Genomic DNA, 14,235 nt, shown 5'->3' with positions numbered 1-14,235 from the left:
AAAATAAACGGAGGAAGTATTAGTTAGTGTCCAGCTTTGAGGGGACTTGTAGCCCAAGGCAACATGGGCCTAGTGCACAACAACAATAAATCAATCGTTAATAGCTGAGGTCAAGCCCAATTACGTATTTATGAGGTCGCCATCAAAATGAACATTTAGTATAACAAAAATGAACATTTTCTAACTTAACATATTTTACAATAATTTTGTATTTCTCAATAATCAAATGTTCATTTTCATGCAGTATGATGTTTATATGTTCATTTTCATGTCGCGTGATGTTCATTCTTATAAAATAAATATTCAATTAATATAAACTTTTGCGTTTGTTTAATTGTATAAAATGTTCGTTTTTATAATAAAGGATGTTCAATTAATGTTAGCATTAATAATGTTTGACATTAGCATTTTGTTCATTATTTAAAAACATATTGTTGATTTATTTAATTGGTATTAAATCCTATAGTTCAGCGAATTGCAAGATATCCATTCAAGAGAATTGAATGAATCAAGGTATTTCACTTGAAACTTAAAAAAAATGTTGATGAATAAGCAATAACATTCTATATTCATTTTTATTTACAACTTAAATGATCAGTTTATATAATATTAGATATACAATCCTTTTTTTCAGTTTCATAGTCTCTTTATTTTACTGTTATATTATAAATGTTCATTTTTATACATTGCAATATTTAGAAAGAAATATTATTTTTTTTCAAGTTAATGTTCATTTTTTTTTCTAAAAAATGTTCATTTGTGTCGCGCGACTCCAACCACAGCTAGGTGGGCGCGACCCTAACTGAAAACACAAATTTTCATATGTCATTGGCTTCACCGCAATTTTTTTTCCTTTTTTTTTAATTCTCTCTCTCTCCTCTCCTCTCAGATCTCTCATTTTCTCTTTATAACTCTCTCTCTAACCGTGAATGGCAAGAGCACCGACTTCCACTGTCGTCTTCGTCTTAGTCGTCGTCTTAGTCAATCAAACCAACCCAGATCTCCGCATCTAAATTTAGAAGCTCCTAACCCTAACATTTTCCCCAAATTTCAACAGATTCAGGTACAAATTCATCAATTCATTCCAATTTCCTACTGATTTCTGCTACCTCTGTCGTTGTCTTCGTCTCCGCCGTCGTCATCTTCGTCTTCATCGTCTTAGTCAATCAAACCAACCCAGGTCTCCGCCTCTAAATTTCAAAGCTCCAAACCCTAACTTCCAATTTCCTATTGATTTCTGTTTCGTTGAATTTTGCCCAATTTTTAGGGTTTCGATTGTTCTGAACTTGATTTGTGCAGATTTGTTGGAGATTGCGGTGGCTGAACTTGTGACTGTAGGCGCGCGGCTGGGTGCACGAGATGGTTGATTGTTGTGGTGGTTGGAATTGGTGGTTTAGTTAAGACTTATTAAGTCGATCAGGGTTACTAGGTCGGAGGGGTTACTTGGTCGAGGGATTACTTGTGTATTAGCTGGCCACACAAAAAACCTGTTGAGTTAAAAATTTACCACTATATTAAATTGGATATTCCATATTGTGGACTTGGTATTATTTAGTGTTGATTAATTATAATTTAAAATAATTGATGCTAACTAGTAAATTTTACTAGTATATGAAATTACTGAGAAAGAAAACATTAATTAACCAGCAAAATCAATAGTTGCCAGTTTTGATAAATTATTATATCAGTTAACATCTAATTATTCGACTTAGTAAAAAATCGAGTGAATAGAACGTGTCCCAATTTGCCTTTTCAAGGGACTGTAACATAGACAATGGTTAAATCACTAGCAGCAGCAGAAAGGCCTTGAAAGTTGAAACTGGAAAAGCTTAGAAATATGACAAACATCCCACAATCCTTCATTCTATATATATCGCTCTGTCAATTGTAAAAACTTACATATATCACACATGTAATAATCACAACAAAAATTATTGAACAATCCTCTTAAGAGACTGTTCAATAGTTGTATGATTGTCCGATACAAGCAGGATCCGTATAGGATCCCTTGAGGAAAGATAAAAAAATAAATAAAGAATCAAAAGAATACAAAACTTTACTTCCAAGGAACCCAAAACCTGTAAACAAAAAAATCGTAATCAAACTGTAAAGGCACCACTTTCTCACCAAGAAAAAGAAGCAGGCATGGAGCGAAGATTGATTTAAGCCTGCATATCACCAACATTATTATTACACAGGTCAGTATGAATCCATAATAGACCAAAAGCAAACTGCGAAGTTGAGTTAGCTGAAGATTAATTTGGCAATAAGAAATGGCACATTACGAATACCTGGTGGGGAGGGGGGTTGAAAGATCTCCATCCAGGTCTTGTCCATTGTCACGTTCAGGCAAAAATCATTACTTTCAGGAATTATAAGACTAAACAGATTCTTTTTCTCTTTTGTTGATATTTTCAGGATCTAACAAATAGAAACCAGCTTAATGACGCAGTAAGAATCAACTTTTTGGGGCCAGCAAAGCAAGAGCATCAGCATGTGCAGGGGAGAGCGAACTCACTATGGGCTGCATTTGATTGCCGTACATTGAAACAAGATGTGAAAAGGCCCTTCCTATCAGGGATTTAACTTCACTAGTCTCAATGGGTGACAATGCCACTTGAGCAAAAAGATTCACCAAGTCTGGAACCAGTGACAAGATCTGCCACGTAATTTAAAAAAAAAATTAGAAATTTCTAAAAAAAAGTGATTAGCTGGAGAACCTTCCAGGAAATGGATACATTGATACATCATAAGATTCATAACTAGTTATCACAGAATAACAATACCTCGGGATGGGATGACAAAACAAGATTACAAACACAGCTATAAACAGCGGTTGACTCCTCATGATCTTCTTTAATAGGAAGAGTTTTCAGGAAAACAGGTAGTACCTGAAAAAAGAATGATATACATTTGGGCCTATCATAATCCAGAATCTTATCATGATCTTAAGAAGTTCTGTAGAAAGCTTAGTTACTGACCTGATTTAATGGGATTGCCTCGGGGTGTACCATAATCATCCTTGCCACAGCACCTGCTGCATTATCCCTCACGGCATTATCTGGTTCAGATTCACAAAAAAGTGGATGGAGTCCTCTCAAGATGTCGCCATAATATCTATTATCGATGTTAAATAAAACAAGCTAACAAGAAAATTCAAGACCAGAGTCAAATAACAATATGTAAAATTTCTTTTAGTGCTAGCAAGCTTGAGTGAAATTTAAATACACAAAAAGGATACTTTAAAGCCACTTCACCGCCATTTCTACAGAATTCGCCAACACAGAAGGCAGCATTTCTCCGATTTGTTGCATCAGAAGAAACCAATTCTTTCAAAACTAATGGCATCACCGCCTGAAAACACAAGTCACTGTCTCATAACCCTTGCACATAATATTTAAAATAAGATGTAATAATCCTATGATTTTCTTTGTGAAAATGAGACTAGTAATGTCTCGAATTAGGAAAACAAAAACACTTTACACAATCAAATTCAAGGATTAGTCTTAGCAAACAGTGCAATTAATCAAAAACACTTTACATCAACATAGCCTGCAATAGGTGGACCCATGTTCTGTGCAACTTCTGCAAGGGTTGCAACTACCATAGTCCGATCTTGTGGTGGACGTGAAGCTTTCTGCAGATGAAATACATTCAGATAAAAAAAAAATTTTAAAAAAAAAAATTAAATGACTCTTAAGTATACATGACGAGGAATCATGCAATTTAAATGATAACCCACCGCAAATTTCATCAGGGGACTGAATAGTTTGGCTAATATGGGTGCAAAATGAGGACCCATAGATTTGGCAAATGCAGGAAGAAGGTCAGAAACTGCATCCATTAGGACCTCATCGTGCTCTGTGTCATCTTCATCAATGTCACTATCTGACTCAATCTGCTGACAGACTGACTGCTCATTGAGCAGCACTAGTGTTGCATCAACTAGCTGCGGCATATCTGAAAATAAATAAACAACCAAATCATGAGACATGTTTGTATCAGGGAGAAAAGTAAAATCATAAAAGAAATCCATTTGTAGAATAATACTAACAAGCCTCAATAGCCGTAAATCCAATATCTTTAATGGTGTCTGCTATGCCCATACAGGCTTGAGCTACTACTTCCTTGTCATCATCCTCCGTCATAGTCTTAATATAAATATTCAGGACAGTATCTGACACAAGGGGGGAATAATTAGATAACAGTCATCAGAGGGTCCAAAGCTAGCCATACAAAACCTGAAACAAAGAACCCAATGTCTCTAACAACACAATCTTATCATTACCAAGTACTTCTCTTGCCTTTGTTGAACCGTCCTGCAAGTAAATACACAAAAAAGTTAGAGCATACTTTTGACTGCAAATTAGGGCTTCAAACACTACTATAGCTAGAAATTGGTCATTGTAAATCTTGCAGATGCTTTACTAGCAAAGATGATGGTTTCTTAAATGCCAGTCAATGACACATATTGTCAAATTTAGAGCATAAAATGTTTCTAAAAATATTAATTCCCAATCCAGCACTACATAACTGACTGAGGGTAGGTCACCACAGCCCTTATATTGTTCAGAACTTCAGATACACCAAATAAAAATTGAGAGCAAAATTAAGTTAAGCTAAGAAAAATAAAATATATTCAGAAGTACACTCACCACATGACCTTGAAAGACTGCGTGTGCTGCTATTAGTATATCTGCAGTCAAAGCATAACTGATTATATATATATATATATATATATATATATATATATATATATATATATATATATATATATATATATATATATATATAAAGCGGAAAAAAAAATATGCACTCTGGTAGAGACGCATGGTATCTCTCTAGAATGCCAGGTATCCCACTTTTTTTTTTTTTTTTGAGGATACTATTGTGCATATTATAAACGTACAATAGGAAGTTGCCACTTTTCAATGCCAAGTGTCCCTCTTTTTCTTAATAAGTACATGTACACAAATAATATCATATACATACACAATACAAAGTAGGAAATTAAAATTCTTATTTATGATGGGAAGTGATGAAGGTTACTAAACATACATTGCGTGATTGAAAAAAATACCAATGGTTTAATTGTAAGGACTTGCTTGCAATGTAAATAAAATACCTAGCTACATGCTTACCATAGGAGAGCTGAGCAACTTGCAAGCTACCGTAGCCCAAACAAGCTACATCGTGATTGAAAAAAAGACAACTAAACTCCACGCACATTGTGACATGTGTATAACCATTTAATTTTTTTATATTTTTATTTTTTGCAAACTACAAGAAGTTGTAGCTCACCATTGGAACACTTTGTGTCTAAAAAGTGTTGTATCTTAAAATTTGATGTGGCAAAGCAAGCTACAAGGCATTGTAGCTTACCATTGGAGATGCTCTTACTCCATCCCAATTGTTTTACTTGCTCGTTTTTCATTATTTATTATACATATTTTTTATTTAGAATTTATTAGTTCATATTCTTCCATAAAAAAGAGTATGCATATGATAAAAATTAACCTCAAGCACGGGCAAGGGCCACCAAGTCTACATTAAGGAAGATTGTGCGTGCTAATGCTGGTCCCTTAGGTCACAAATCAATTCATCAAAACATTATTTCATGAATATCTATAAATGATGGTAGAGAAATAATACTTTCACCAGAGAAATTCTGATTGTACTTAGACAGGAAGAAGAGAATCTTATTCATGAACACTAGAGAATAAAACAACTCCATATCACACATACACATTATTCATATACATACATTTGATTCCTTTTTAAGCTGTTCAACCTCAAAAGATAAAAAGGCAGGGCTTCAGAAAACATCTAAACTACTAACAGAGAATGGAGGTCATTCCGGCTCTCCAACATTTACAATCCGCTTAAAGAGAAAAGAGAATTAATGACTGGAAACAGCTATAAGAAACCAGTTGCTGCTGCTTTTTATGCAGCTAGTCAGCTACCTATGACCAAATTAGCTAAGATTTAAAAAGGAAAGCAGAAAACTTGGTTTTGATGATATCTTGTTCAAAGTTTATAATAAACATAACTCTTCTTAGAGTTTCAACAAAAAATTACATAAGCTGATAAGAAGTCTAAGTTGATTTGTTTGGTAAATAGCGCTTTATTTTGAAGGATCCTTCCAAGAGGAGCCTGTAATCAGCTAGATCGCCATTTTTCATTTCATTTCCATGCATATTCATGCCTTTTATTTATATTTAATTGCTCGGTTGCTCCCTTCCCACCCCCCCCCCCCTTCTCTCGCTACTCAATCAACAACAATAAAAGGAGGCCTTCTAAATAACCGCCATAAATTTCATCACTGCATCTAATATCATGACAGCACAATATTTATGAGTCCAATTAAAAGGTAGCTTCATATGTGAAAATAGGTGTTTGCATAGGTCAAGAATAATTCTAAATGGTCAGTACAAGAGCATTCTGCAATCAAACAAGAAACAATCAATCAATATACACAGATAAGAAGGAAATGGTAAGATTTGACATGGTAGAGACCATAAAGTAAAATGCAGCAGCAGATATAGCAACTCACTTTTCAAGATTTGACATGGTAGAGACCATAAAGTAAAATGCAGCAGCAGATATAGCAACTCACTTTTCAAGGCAATTATAGCCTGAAGCCTTACATCCTCGTGAAAGTAACCAGAATGTCGTACCAAGATTTTCAATGTCTCCTCCAAGTATCTTTACAAGGACAATCAAGGATCCCAACGCATACATAGGTAAGGGAAGTAATCATCAAGAAAATACAGCAAGAGTAATACATAGTTAACGTATAACAAAAGGATACGGTGCATAAAAGCTTCTTGTATGAAGAGCAAATAGTCCTAGAGCCTGAGTTGCGGCTGCCTTTTCATCTAACACTCCTGTTCTTACACTGATATTCCTAACTCTTGGTTCATCATGAACTTCATCATCTGATGAGACCCCACCAAATCCATTAACATTTTCATCACCGTCAGATTCATCAATGTCAATTGCAGAACCATCATCAAGATTGCAGGAGGAAAATGCTAATGGCACAACATGTGGAAGGTACTGTTTTTAAATCAAAAAGTTATCTATTGATATATATATACAAGTAAACAAAGAATATTCAATTAGTTGCGAAAAAAAAGGCCATCATTACCTTCACAAATCCATCATCCAGAATTTCAGCCACATTGCTAACGAATCCATGGGTATATTCGCGCAGCTCACTATATTCCAACCCAAAACCCTGAAGTGACATGAAAGACTGATACTTAGAAACAAAAGCCAGCCATAAACCACATCAAAATTTAAAGAAAACTTACAGCAATTGCTGCTTCAATATAAGGTGGCAATATAGGCTCCATCCTTTCTCTTCCAACGGACATTGCTACTATTCCTACTAACTCGGTTGCCCTTGCTCGTGAACGTAGATCCTCATCATTTGTCAAAACCAAGAAGTTTTTCATCAGCTCAAGAACCCTTTCAGCATATGGTAGGAAAGCTTGTTCTGCTGCAGATGCGACAGAACCAATCGCAGACTGAAAAAACATATAAAAGGAAGAGTTCAATCTGGAGGACAACTCAAAATAAGACGCATCACTCAGCCAAAAGGGGCATGGCAAGTGAGGAGATAACGAAATAATATCTAACCATGCAAGTCTCTTGCAAATTTCGGGGATTGTTTTGAAGAGCAGCCAGAAGCTTTCCCATCAAAGGATCAATAAATGGGAGGATTTCTTCACCCATATTCTCACAAAAGGCAGCCAGTGCATAGTATGACTTTTCCTGATCAGGAAATCCAAATCAATCATAAAAGTAAGCTACAACAAGATCGATGATTGATAGTAATTAACATCATAATTTACCTTTACTTCATTAGATGCATCCTCCAAAGCATTTAATAAACAAGGAAGCACACTCTCATAGTGTGATATAATCTCAGGCTGCAGGTGCTCAGCAAACTGACCTAATGCAAATGAAGCAGCACCTCTCACCATCTGCTCTAGGTCACTTAAAGACCCCAAAACTATATGAAGCATGGGCTTCAGATTACTTTTCATCAAATCCAAACAGCCCTCGGATACAACTCCCAAGGCTGTGACAGCAGCTTCCCTAAACTTTGGGTCGACATTTTGACAGCTTATGGATGCAAATTCAAATACTGGTGGGAACACTTGCTTTGGGAGGTTCAAAGCCATGGTGTCAATAACTTCTGCAGCAGCCCGATCTGGGGCAAGGTCCTCATCATCTTCCCTATTACTTGACTCCGCAAGCAAAGGGCAGATGACATGCAAAACTGGCATAACCAACTTGTGTTTCTTAAGAGAATTATACTTGTATTTTGCCAGCCAGGAGATAATTTGAATAGCCTGACAAACAAAATGACACATGGAAAGATAAGCATCACTGCAAACTCCTTTATATAAAGTTATAAACACTATGAGTTGGTGATAGATGCCAAACATATTGTCTAACCTGGTGACGGGTGCTCTCGTCCAAAGTCTGATTAGAACAAACATCAAGAGAGAACTGAACTATGGATTTAACAGAATCTCCAAGAAGTGGTGCAGGGGACTCAATCAGCTCATCAAATATTTCAAAGGCAATAACAGCCACATCTTCTTCTCCAGAAGCAAGACACTGTCTAGCTGCATGCAATATTCCGGGTATAAAGTCCCTGAACCTGACCTACATAACAAACGAACCCTAAGTTGTAAAAGTATTCAGTAATTATTGAAGAGCAGTTTTCTACAGTGATCAGCCAAACTGGCAGTAACTCGAAGTTTGTTTTAAGAGGACAACTGAACCTGACCACTTTAGATGCACATTTGTTTTAATTAACATAACAGGTAATTTCCAAACGGTTGCCTTAGATAGAGGAGGAAAAAGGCTGGAATTGTGGCAGATAGTAGTAGGGTTGAGCAAAACTATCTGATAATCCGAAATTCCGATCCGCATCCGATCCGAAAATTTAGGATAACCGATCCGAAATTTTCGGATATCGGATATCAAAAATTTTGATTTCGGATATCCGAATATCCGAAAAAAAGTCGGATATCGGATCGGATATCCGATCCGAAATTCGAATAAAACAATGTTTTTACCATTTTAAAAAAATACGGATAACCCATTAACCCTAAGAGGCTAAGACCTAAGTCTCCACTCTTCAGTAAACCGCCTCAGCGCCTCTTTCTCTTTCTCCTCTATTTTCTCTCTCCTCCTGACCTCCTCCCTCTTCTCTCATCTCAGACCTCCCTCCTTCATCTCAGATCTCCCTCCTCTCTCCTATCTCATCTCAGATCTCCCTCCTCCCTCCCCTCTAATCTCAGATAGTCAGATCTGCCTTACTAATTACAACAAAATTAGCCCCAAATCGTTTTCAAATATGAGCGGTCGCTCCCTCATTCGAAGAGGATGTTCTTCAATGGTTAAATTTCTACAATTTTGAGGTAAAAGGCGTGAGCGGCGCTCCGAATGGTATGCACGGGTAAGGGTTGATTTAACTTGTAAAAGTTACCGAGGTTGCTTAGGATTCTTGAATGAACTACTTTATTTAATTGCTACTTCTATATGTTTGCAGTGTAATGAATAACGATTTCTGATGGTAGTAACTTGTTTCAAACTTCTGAATTTTCTAAGTATAATACACTTTATAATATAATGAAGTTCAACAACTGCGATTTGATGACTTATGATTTGAGCGGCCTATGTGCGATTTGATGATTGATGATTGATAAGCTGATGATGCGTGACGTCGGTGATGGTTGTGAAGAGAAGCAAAGCAACTAAAGAAGGAGAGGAAGATCAGGGTCGGTTTTTTGGGGCTTTTTTTTATTTTTATTTTTTTCTATTTTGGCTTTATTTTATTTTAATTTTTCTTTTATTCGGTGGGGGTGATTCTACTGAATTGATGTATGATTTTGAGTTTGTTTTCTCGTTACAAGCATTGAGAATTACTACTTTTTGTTTTATGGTTATTGGCATTGAGAATTATGTTTTTGAATTTTTAAAAATCAATTTTTCCATTAAAGAAGTCGGATATAGGATATCCGTCTTATCCGATCCGAAAATTTCGGATATCCGGATTTTCGGAAATCCGACATCTTCGGATCGGATACGGATATCAAATATCCAGATTTTCGGATACAGATATCCGATCCGAAATCCAGTTTCGGATCGGATATCCGATCCGTGCTTAGGCCTAGATAGCAGGCTAGCAGTACAGCAACGAAATATCCATACAACTATGGAGCAATGGGCGTTAAAATAGGTTGGATTGTCAAATTGGTCATAAGAGTAATAAAATTAGGGGGTTGCGGATTTGCTCTTATTCTCCAATATGGAGCTATTTTGTATTTATCTTTGAAAAACTATCACTTTCCTCATTTCATTATGGTAGTTAAAGGCTAACATTATAAGTAAGGATTTTAGAGTTCAAAGATTGGTAGCTCCCTCTTAATATTTATTTTCTTTGCTTTGTAGGGAAGATAGGAATTACGATGCAATTGCCAAGTTATTTATATGTGTAACAAATGGAGCCATCTCAATGATCTCATGACTAAGAGTTCAAATATATCCAACATCTTTTCACTAGACTTTAGATTTCCCTTAGAAAATTTAGCTATATGGATTTATACAAGTGATTTCAAAACTAAAGCAGATAACTGGGTTCAAAAATTCACCAGTCCAGCTATTACTCTTCTTTCTTGATAAGATTATCAATTAGCCTTTTGTTGTTTTGACTACCAAGTGAATCCCCAAGAAACACCTATTTTAAAAATTGTACATGAGGCTAAATTGCATGATGAATTAGAAACTCACCACTTCAGATGCATCATGTGTAAACTCTAGAAACGATCCCACAGCCCTAGCAAAGAAAATTTAATATACTATTATCATAAACCAAAATTAAAAACAATTCCCAGAAACACAGAACTACAAGACCAAAAAAACCAGGACTTCTCATTACTTGAGTGCTGCGACTCTAACTCGGCTGCTAGTCTCGTCCTGCAAGCACTTTAGCAAAAGACTTTGAAGATCTGCAAAATGTGGTCGAAACGTATCCCCTATTGTTTCAGTCAATGAGCTGAAAAGAATCAATGAAACCTAGCATGAAAACCCAAAGTGCAATCTGTTAGCTTATGATATCCTCTCAGGTTCCATATGAGAGCAACAAAAACGAATGCAACAAGCAACAACATATATAAGTACACTAATACGCTATGGAAACGTCACATAACACATACACACATGCAAAAAAAAAAATATACATGCATGGTTACAGCTCAAGACCCCATTAAAAGACATCGTAAACTAAGAACTTAGGAAGTGCAGAAAAAATTCAGATTATTAGGATTTACGCTTAGAGATCATCCAGATCAATCTAACAATGGTATTGGTCAATACAATATGACTCTCAAATGATATTGCTTATAGTTGCATTTTAACTGTCATTGTTTTATTTCTGGTATAACAAAACTTTTGTGAGCACTCTCTGGTTTGATTTACATTCTTATTATAAGGGCAGGGCTTTAAATATCAATACTACACTGCGTTAAGGCAAATACAATGCCAGAACTACAGGTATGGGGCAAATACATGACTAAGTAAAGCAAACAAACCACCACTGCACTGTGTAAAAACCAATGCCTGAAATTACTTTCTATCTCCCGCTTATGTGGGTTTTCAGCAGCGATTTCAGCAGTTTGGACAAATGAATCAAGGAATTTCCCACCTAGAAAATGAAGGCTGCATCAAACCTGTTGAAAAATGGGCTCACTAAAAAGAAATGGAGATGAGCTCACCAAGTTGCAAAATTACAGTGTAAGAATTCAGTCAAATGATGGCTAGAAATAGTGCCAAATCACTTCTTCAGTGTGGCAACTGTAGCATTAGTGATGGCTGCAGCTATGAAGTGGGGCCATGCTCACTGTATGGAAGTCAAGTTGGATACAGTGAGGGCAATTTTATCTCTTCTGCAATATCAATGTTATAGCTACTTTAGGGTGATCCATTATCCTGGAACGTGAGGGCTTTAACCTACCCAACATGTTTCATTGGTTGAGATCCCTAGGCATTCCTCTCAGCTCAAGAAAACTTATCATCAGATCTCATTTATAACATATACAGAGTAATATATGTGTATGTATTCACATGTATGTATCTCACTCAATGTGTGCACATATCTCAGGGGACAAGAGAGGGATTCGAGATCCTAAAAGCCAAAGTAAATTCATAAAGTCATCAATAAAAATGAAGCAAGATGGCAATACAGTCATTCGAATAAGGAGTATGAACAAAATTTAGTCTTTTGACAAAATAGCTACAAAGTGTCAATAAGAGAGCAGCAGCTGTCAAGCATACCTCCCTGTGATCCTCTTGTGCACTCTGACTGCATAGAAAAAGAAATGGCAACAATTCAGGCCACTCTCCAGCAGGAACAGCATACTTTGCAACAACACCGACAACATTTGCACTAGCTCGTCGCACTGGTGGACTGCAAAATCAGAGTTGTTAGTATCCTCTGATTCAAAAGTTAAGTCTATATAGAACATACATTTCACCATTTCCGGTAAATCAAACACCTTGCATATCTCAAATATATTGGGTTTTCGAAAAATTCAAAATTGATCCCATTATCACTATAGAATCATTGCACACTATTCCACTAGTATCAAAATTCATCAATTGCATCACTTATTATATACAATTAAAAACCTAACTACAACAATTAATTCACAAATAACCATTATCAAATTAGTTCCTCAGTTACCCATCATCAAATTAGTTCCTCAATTACTCATCATCAAGCTAATTCCTCAATTACCCATTACCAAACTTATTCCTCAATTACCCATTACCAAACTTATTACTCAATTACGCATTATCAAATTTATACCTCAATTACATACTCAATATCAAATCATCTCAATTCTTCAAACAAATCAAATAAAATCCCATCAAAATGCAAGAAAAACAATGGAGAAGAGAGAGAAAGAAAACCTGTGCTCCATAGTAATGCTATCAATGAGAGATTGCTTAACAAGTTGACGAAGCTGAGAATTAAGCTTAGCCCAATGCCCAGTAATCTTCTTGCGAAGCAAAACAGCAGCAAGTTGACGAACATTGGGAGTTTTAGCAGTACGAAGATGATGAATTAAAGCAGGAACAACTTGTGGGTCTTTAGCTAATCGCTTAATTTGATCTTCAGCTTGCCGACGAGCATCATTGTCGGGCATCAAGAATTGAATGAGTAGCAACTCCAGTGACTGCGCCATTGCACGGGGAGGAGAGAGAAAGATGGGTTTGTGCGCCGGAGTGTTCACGGGGTGGCCGTGTGAGTGGCGGCGCAAATTTGGGGGTTGCTTGGAAGTGAAGGGGTTTGCAACCTAATTGGGGGATTGGGGTTTAAGCAAAATACAAATGGAGTATTTTGGGAAAAAAATTCTTTTCTCTTTTTTCTTTTCTTTTCTTTTTTTTTTTTTAAATGATGAAAATCATGTACTTGTAATATGTTTTTTTCAAGGGTAATGATATATGTAAAATATACTTCTCGAAATGGAATTAAGTTCGGAATTTATGATAAAATTAATGCTAATTTTTCTTCAATATTTCCTTTTTATGTATATCATTTTCCTTTTTTCAAAATTATGCAAAGATAATGACTTTATTATGTGATTAGTTTTGGAGAGAAAATAAATAATATGGTCCATCATTGTAATGATATAATTTTTTTTTTTTGGATAGTGAGCCATAAGGCAGGGTGATGAGAATTAAACCCACGATAATCTTCTGGAATCGGGAGAGAAATTCTAACTACATGTGTTATCCCCACTCTCATGGTCCATTATCATAAGATTGTGGATGAATAGAAGCTCTGAAAAAATTATTATAACCAATAATTAGCTAAAATTATAGAATATAAATTCTCTCATGTGATATTTTATCATTAAAATGAATATTTTAATTTTAAGAAAAAACTCCGTATCATTTATATAATAAAAAGAAATATATTGTATCCAAATCATGCAAGATTCTTCTCGAAAGAAAAATTATTTTGTGAATTTTAGCCAAAAAAATCCAAAATGATACATGGGTTACATGTCTCAAGAAATTATTATAAATTAATAAAACAAATAATTTCTAGCCTATAAAAGAAAAAAAAATTATATATATATATATATATATATATATATATATATATATATATATATATCACATAAACTAGTAACATATTGCATG

The 14,235-nt window shown here is 35.4% G+C and overlaps 1 protein-coding gene and 1 long non-coding RNA gene across 2 annotated transcripts; one reads left to right on the top strand and one right to left on the bottom strand.

Moving 5' to 3' along the window:
- The first annotated feature begins 761 nt into the window (after positions 1–761).
- Positions 762–1,531, top strand: LOC110698097. The gene is made up of 2 exons (XR_002506668.1): positions 762–1,180; positions 1,300–1,531. It is a non-coding gene; the product is annotated as an uncharacterized LOC110698097 (long non-coding RNA).
- A 305-nt stretch (positions 1,532–1,836) lies between these two features.
- LOC110698096 (importin-4-like) lies at positions 1,837–13,634 on the bottom strand. The gene is made up of 21 exons (XM_021875500.1): positions 12,997–13,634; positions 12,358–12,490; positions 10,964–11,100; positions 10,816–10,861; positions 8,470–8,682; positions 7,860–8,363; positions 7,645–7,779; positions 7,317–7,532; positions 7,151–7,240; positions 6,812–7,059; positions 6,617–6,705; positions 4,656–4,696; positions 4,289–4,319; positions 4,055–4,177; positions 3,743–3,960; positions 3,542–3,637; positions 3,242–3,354; positions 2,982–3,117; positions 2,787–2,891; positions 2,292–2,659; positions 1,837–2,168 (listed from the first exon to the last, which is right to left on the bottom strand). The coding sequence occupies exons 1-20, from the start codon at positions 13,269–13,271 to the stop codon at positions 2,459–2,461; spliced, it is 3,150 nt and encodes a 1,049-aa protein (XP_021731192.1). The 5' UTR covers positions 13,272–13,634; the 3' UTR covers positions 1,837–2,168; positions 2,292–2,458.
- Between the last annotated feature and the right edge of the window lie 601 nt (positions 13,635–14,235).

Source organism: Chenopodium quinoa, unplaced genomic scaffold (assembly GCF_001683475.1).
Source record: "Chenopodium quinoa cultivar QQ74 unplaced genomic scaffold, ASM168347v1, whole genome shotgun sequence".
NCBI lineage: Eukaryota > Viridiplantae > Streptophyta > Magnoliopsida > Caryophyllales > Amaranthaceae > Chenopodium > Chenopodium quinoa.
Note: the sequence above shows the minus strand (reverse complement) of the source record. Positions and strands in the feature narration are given on the sequence as shown.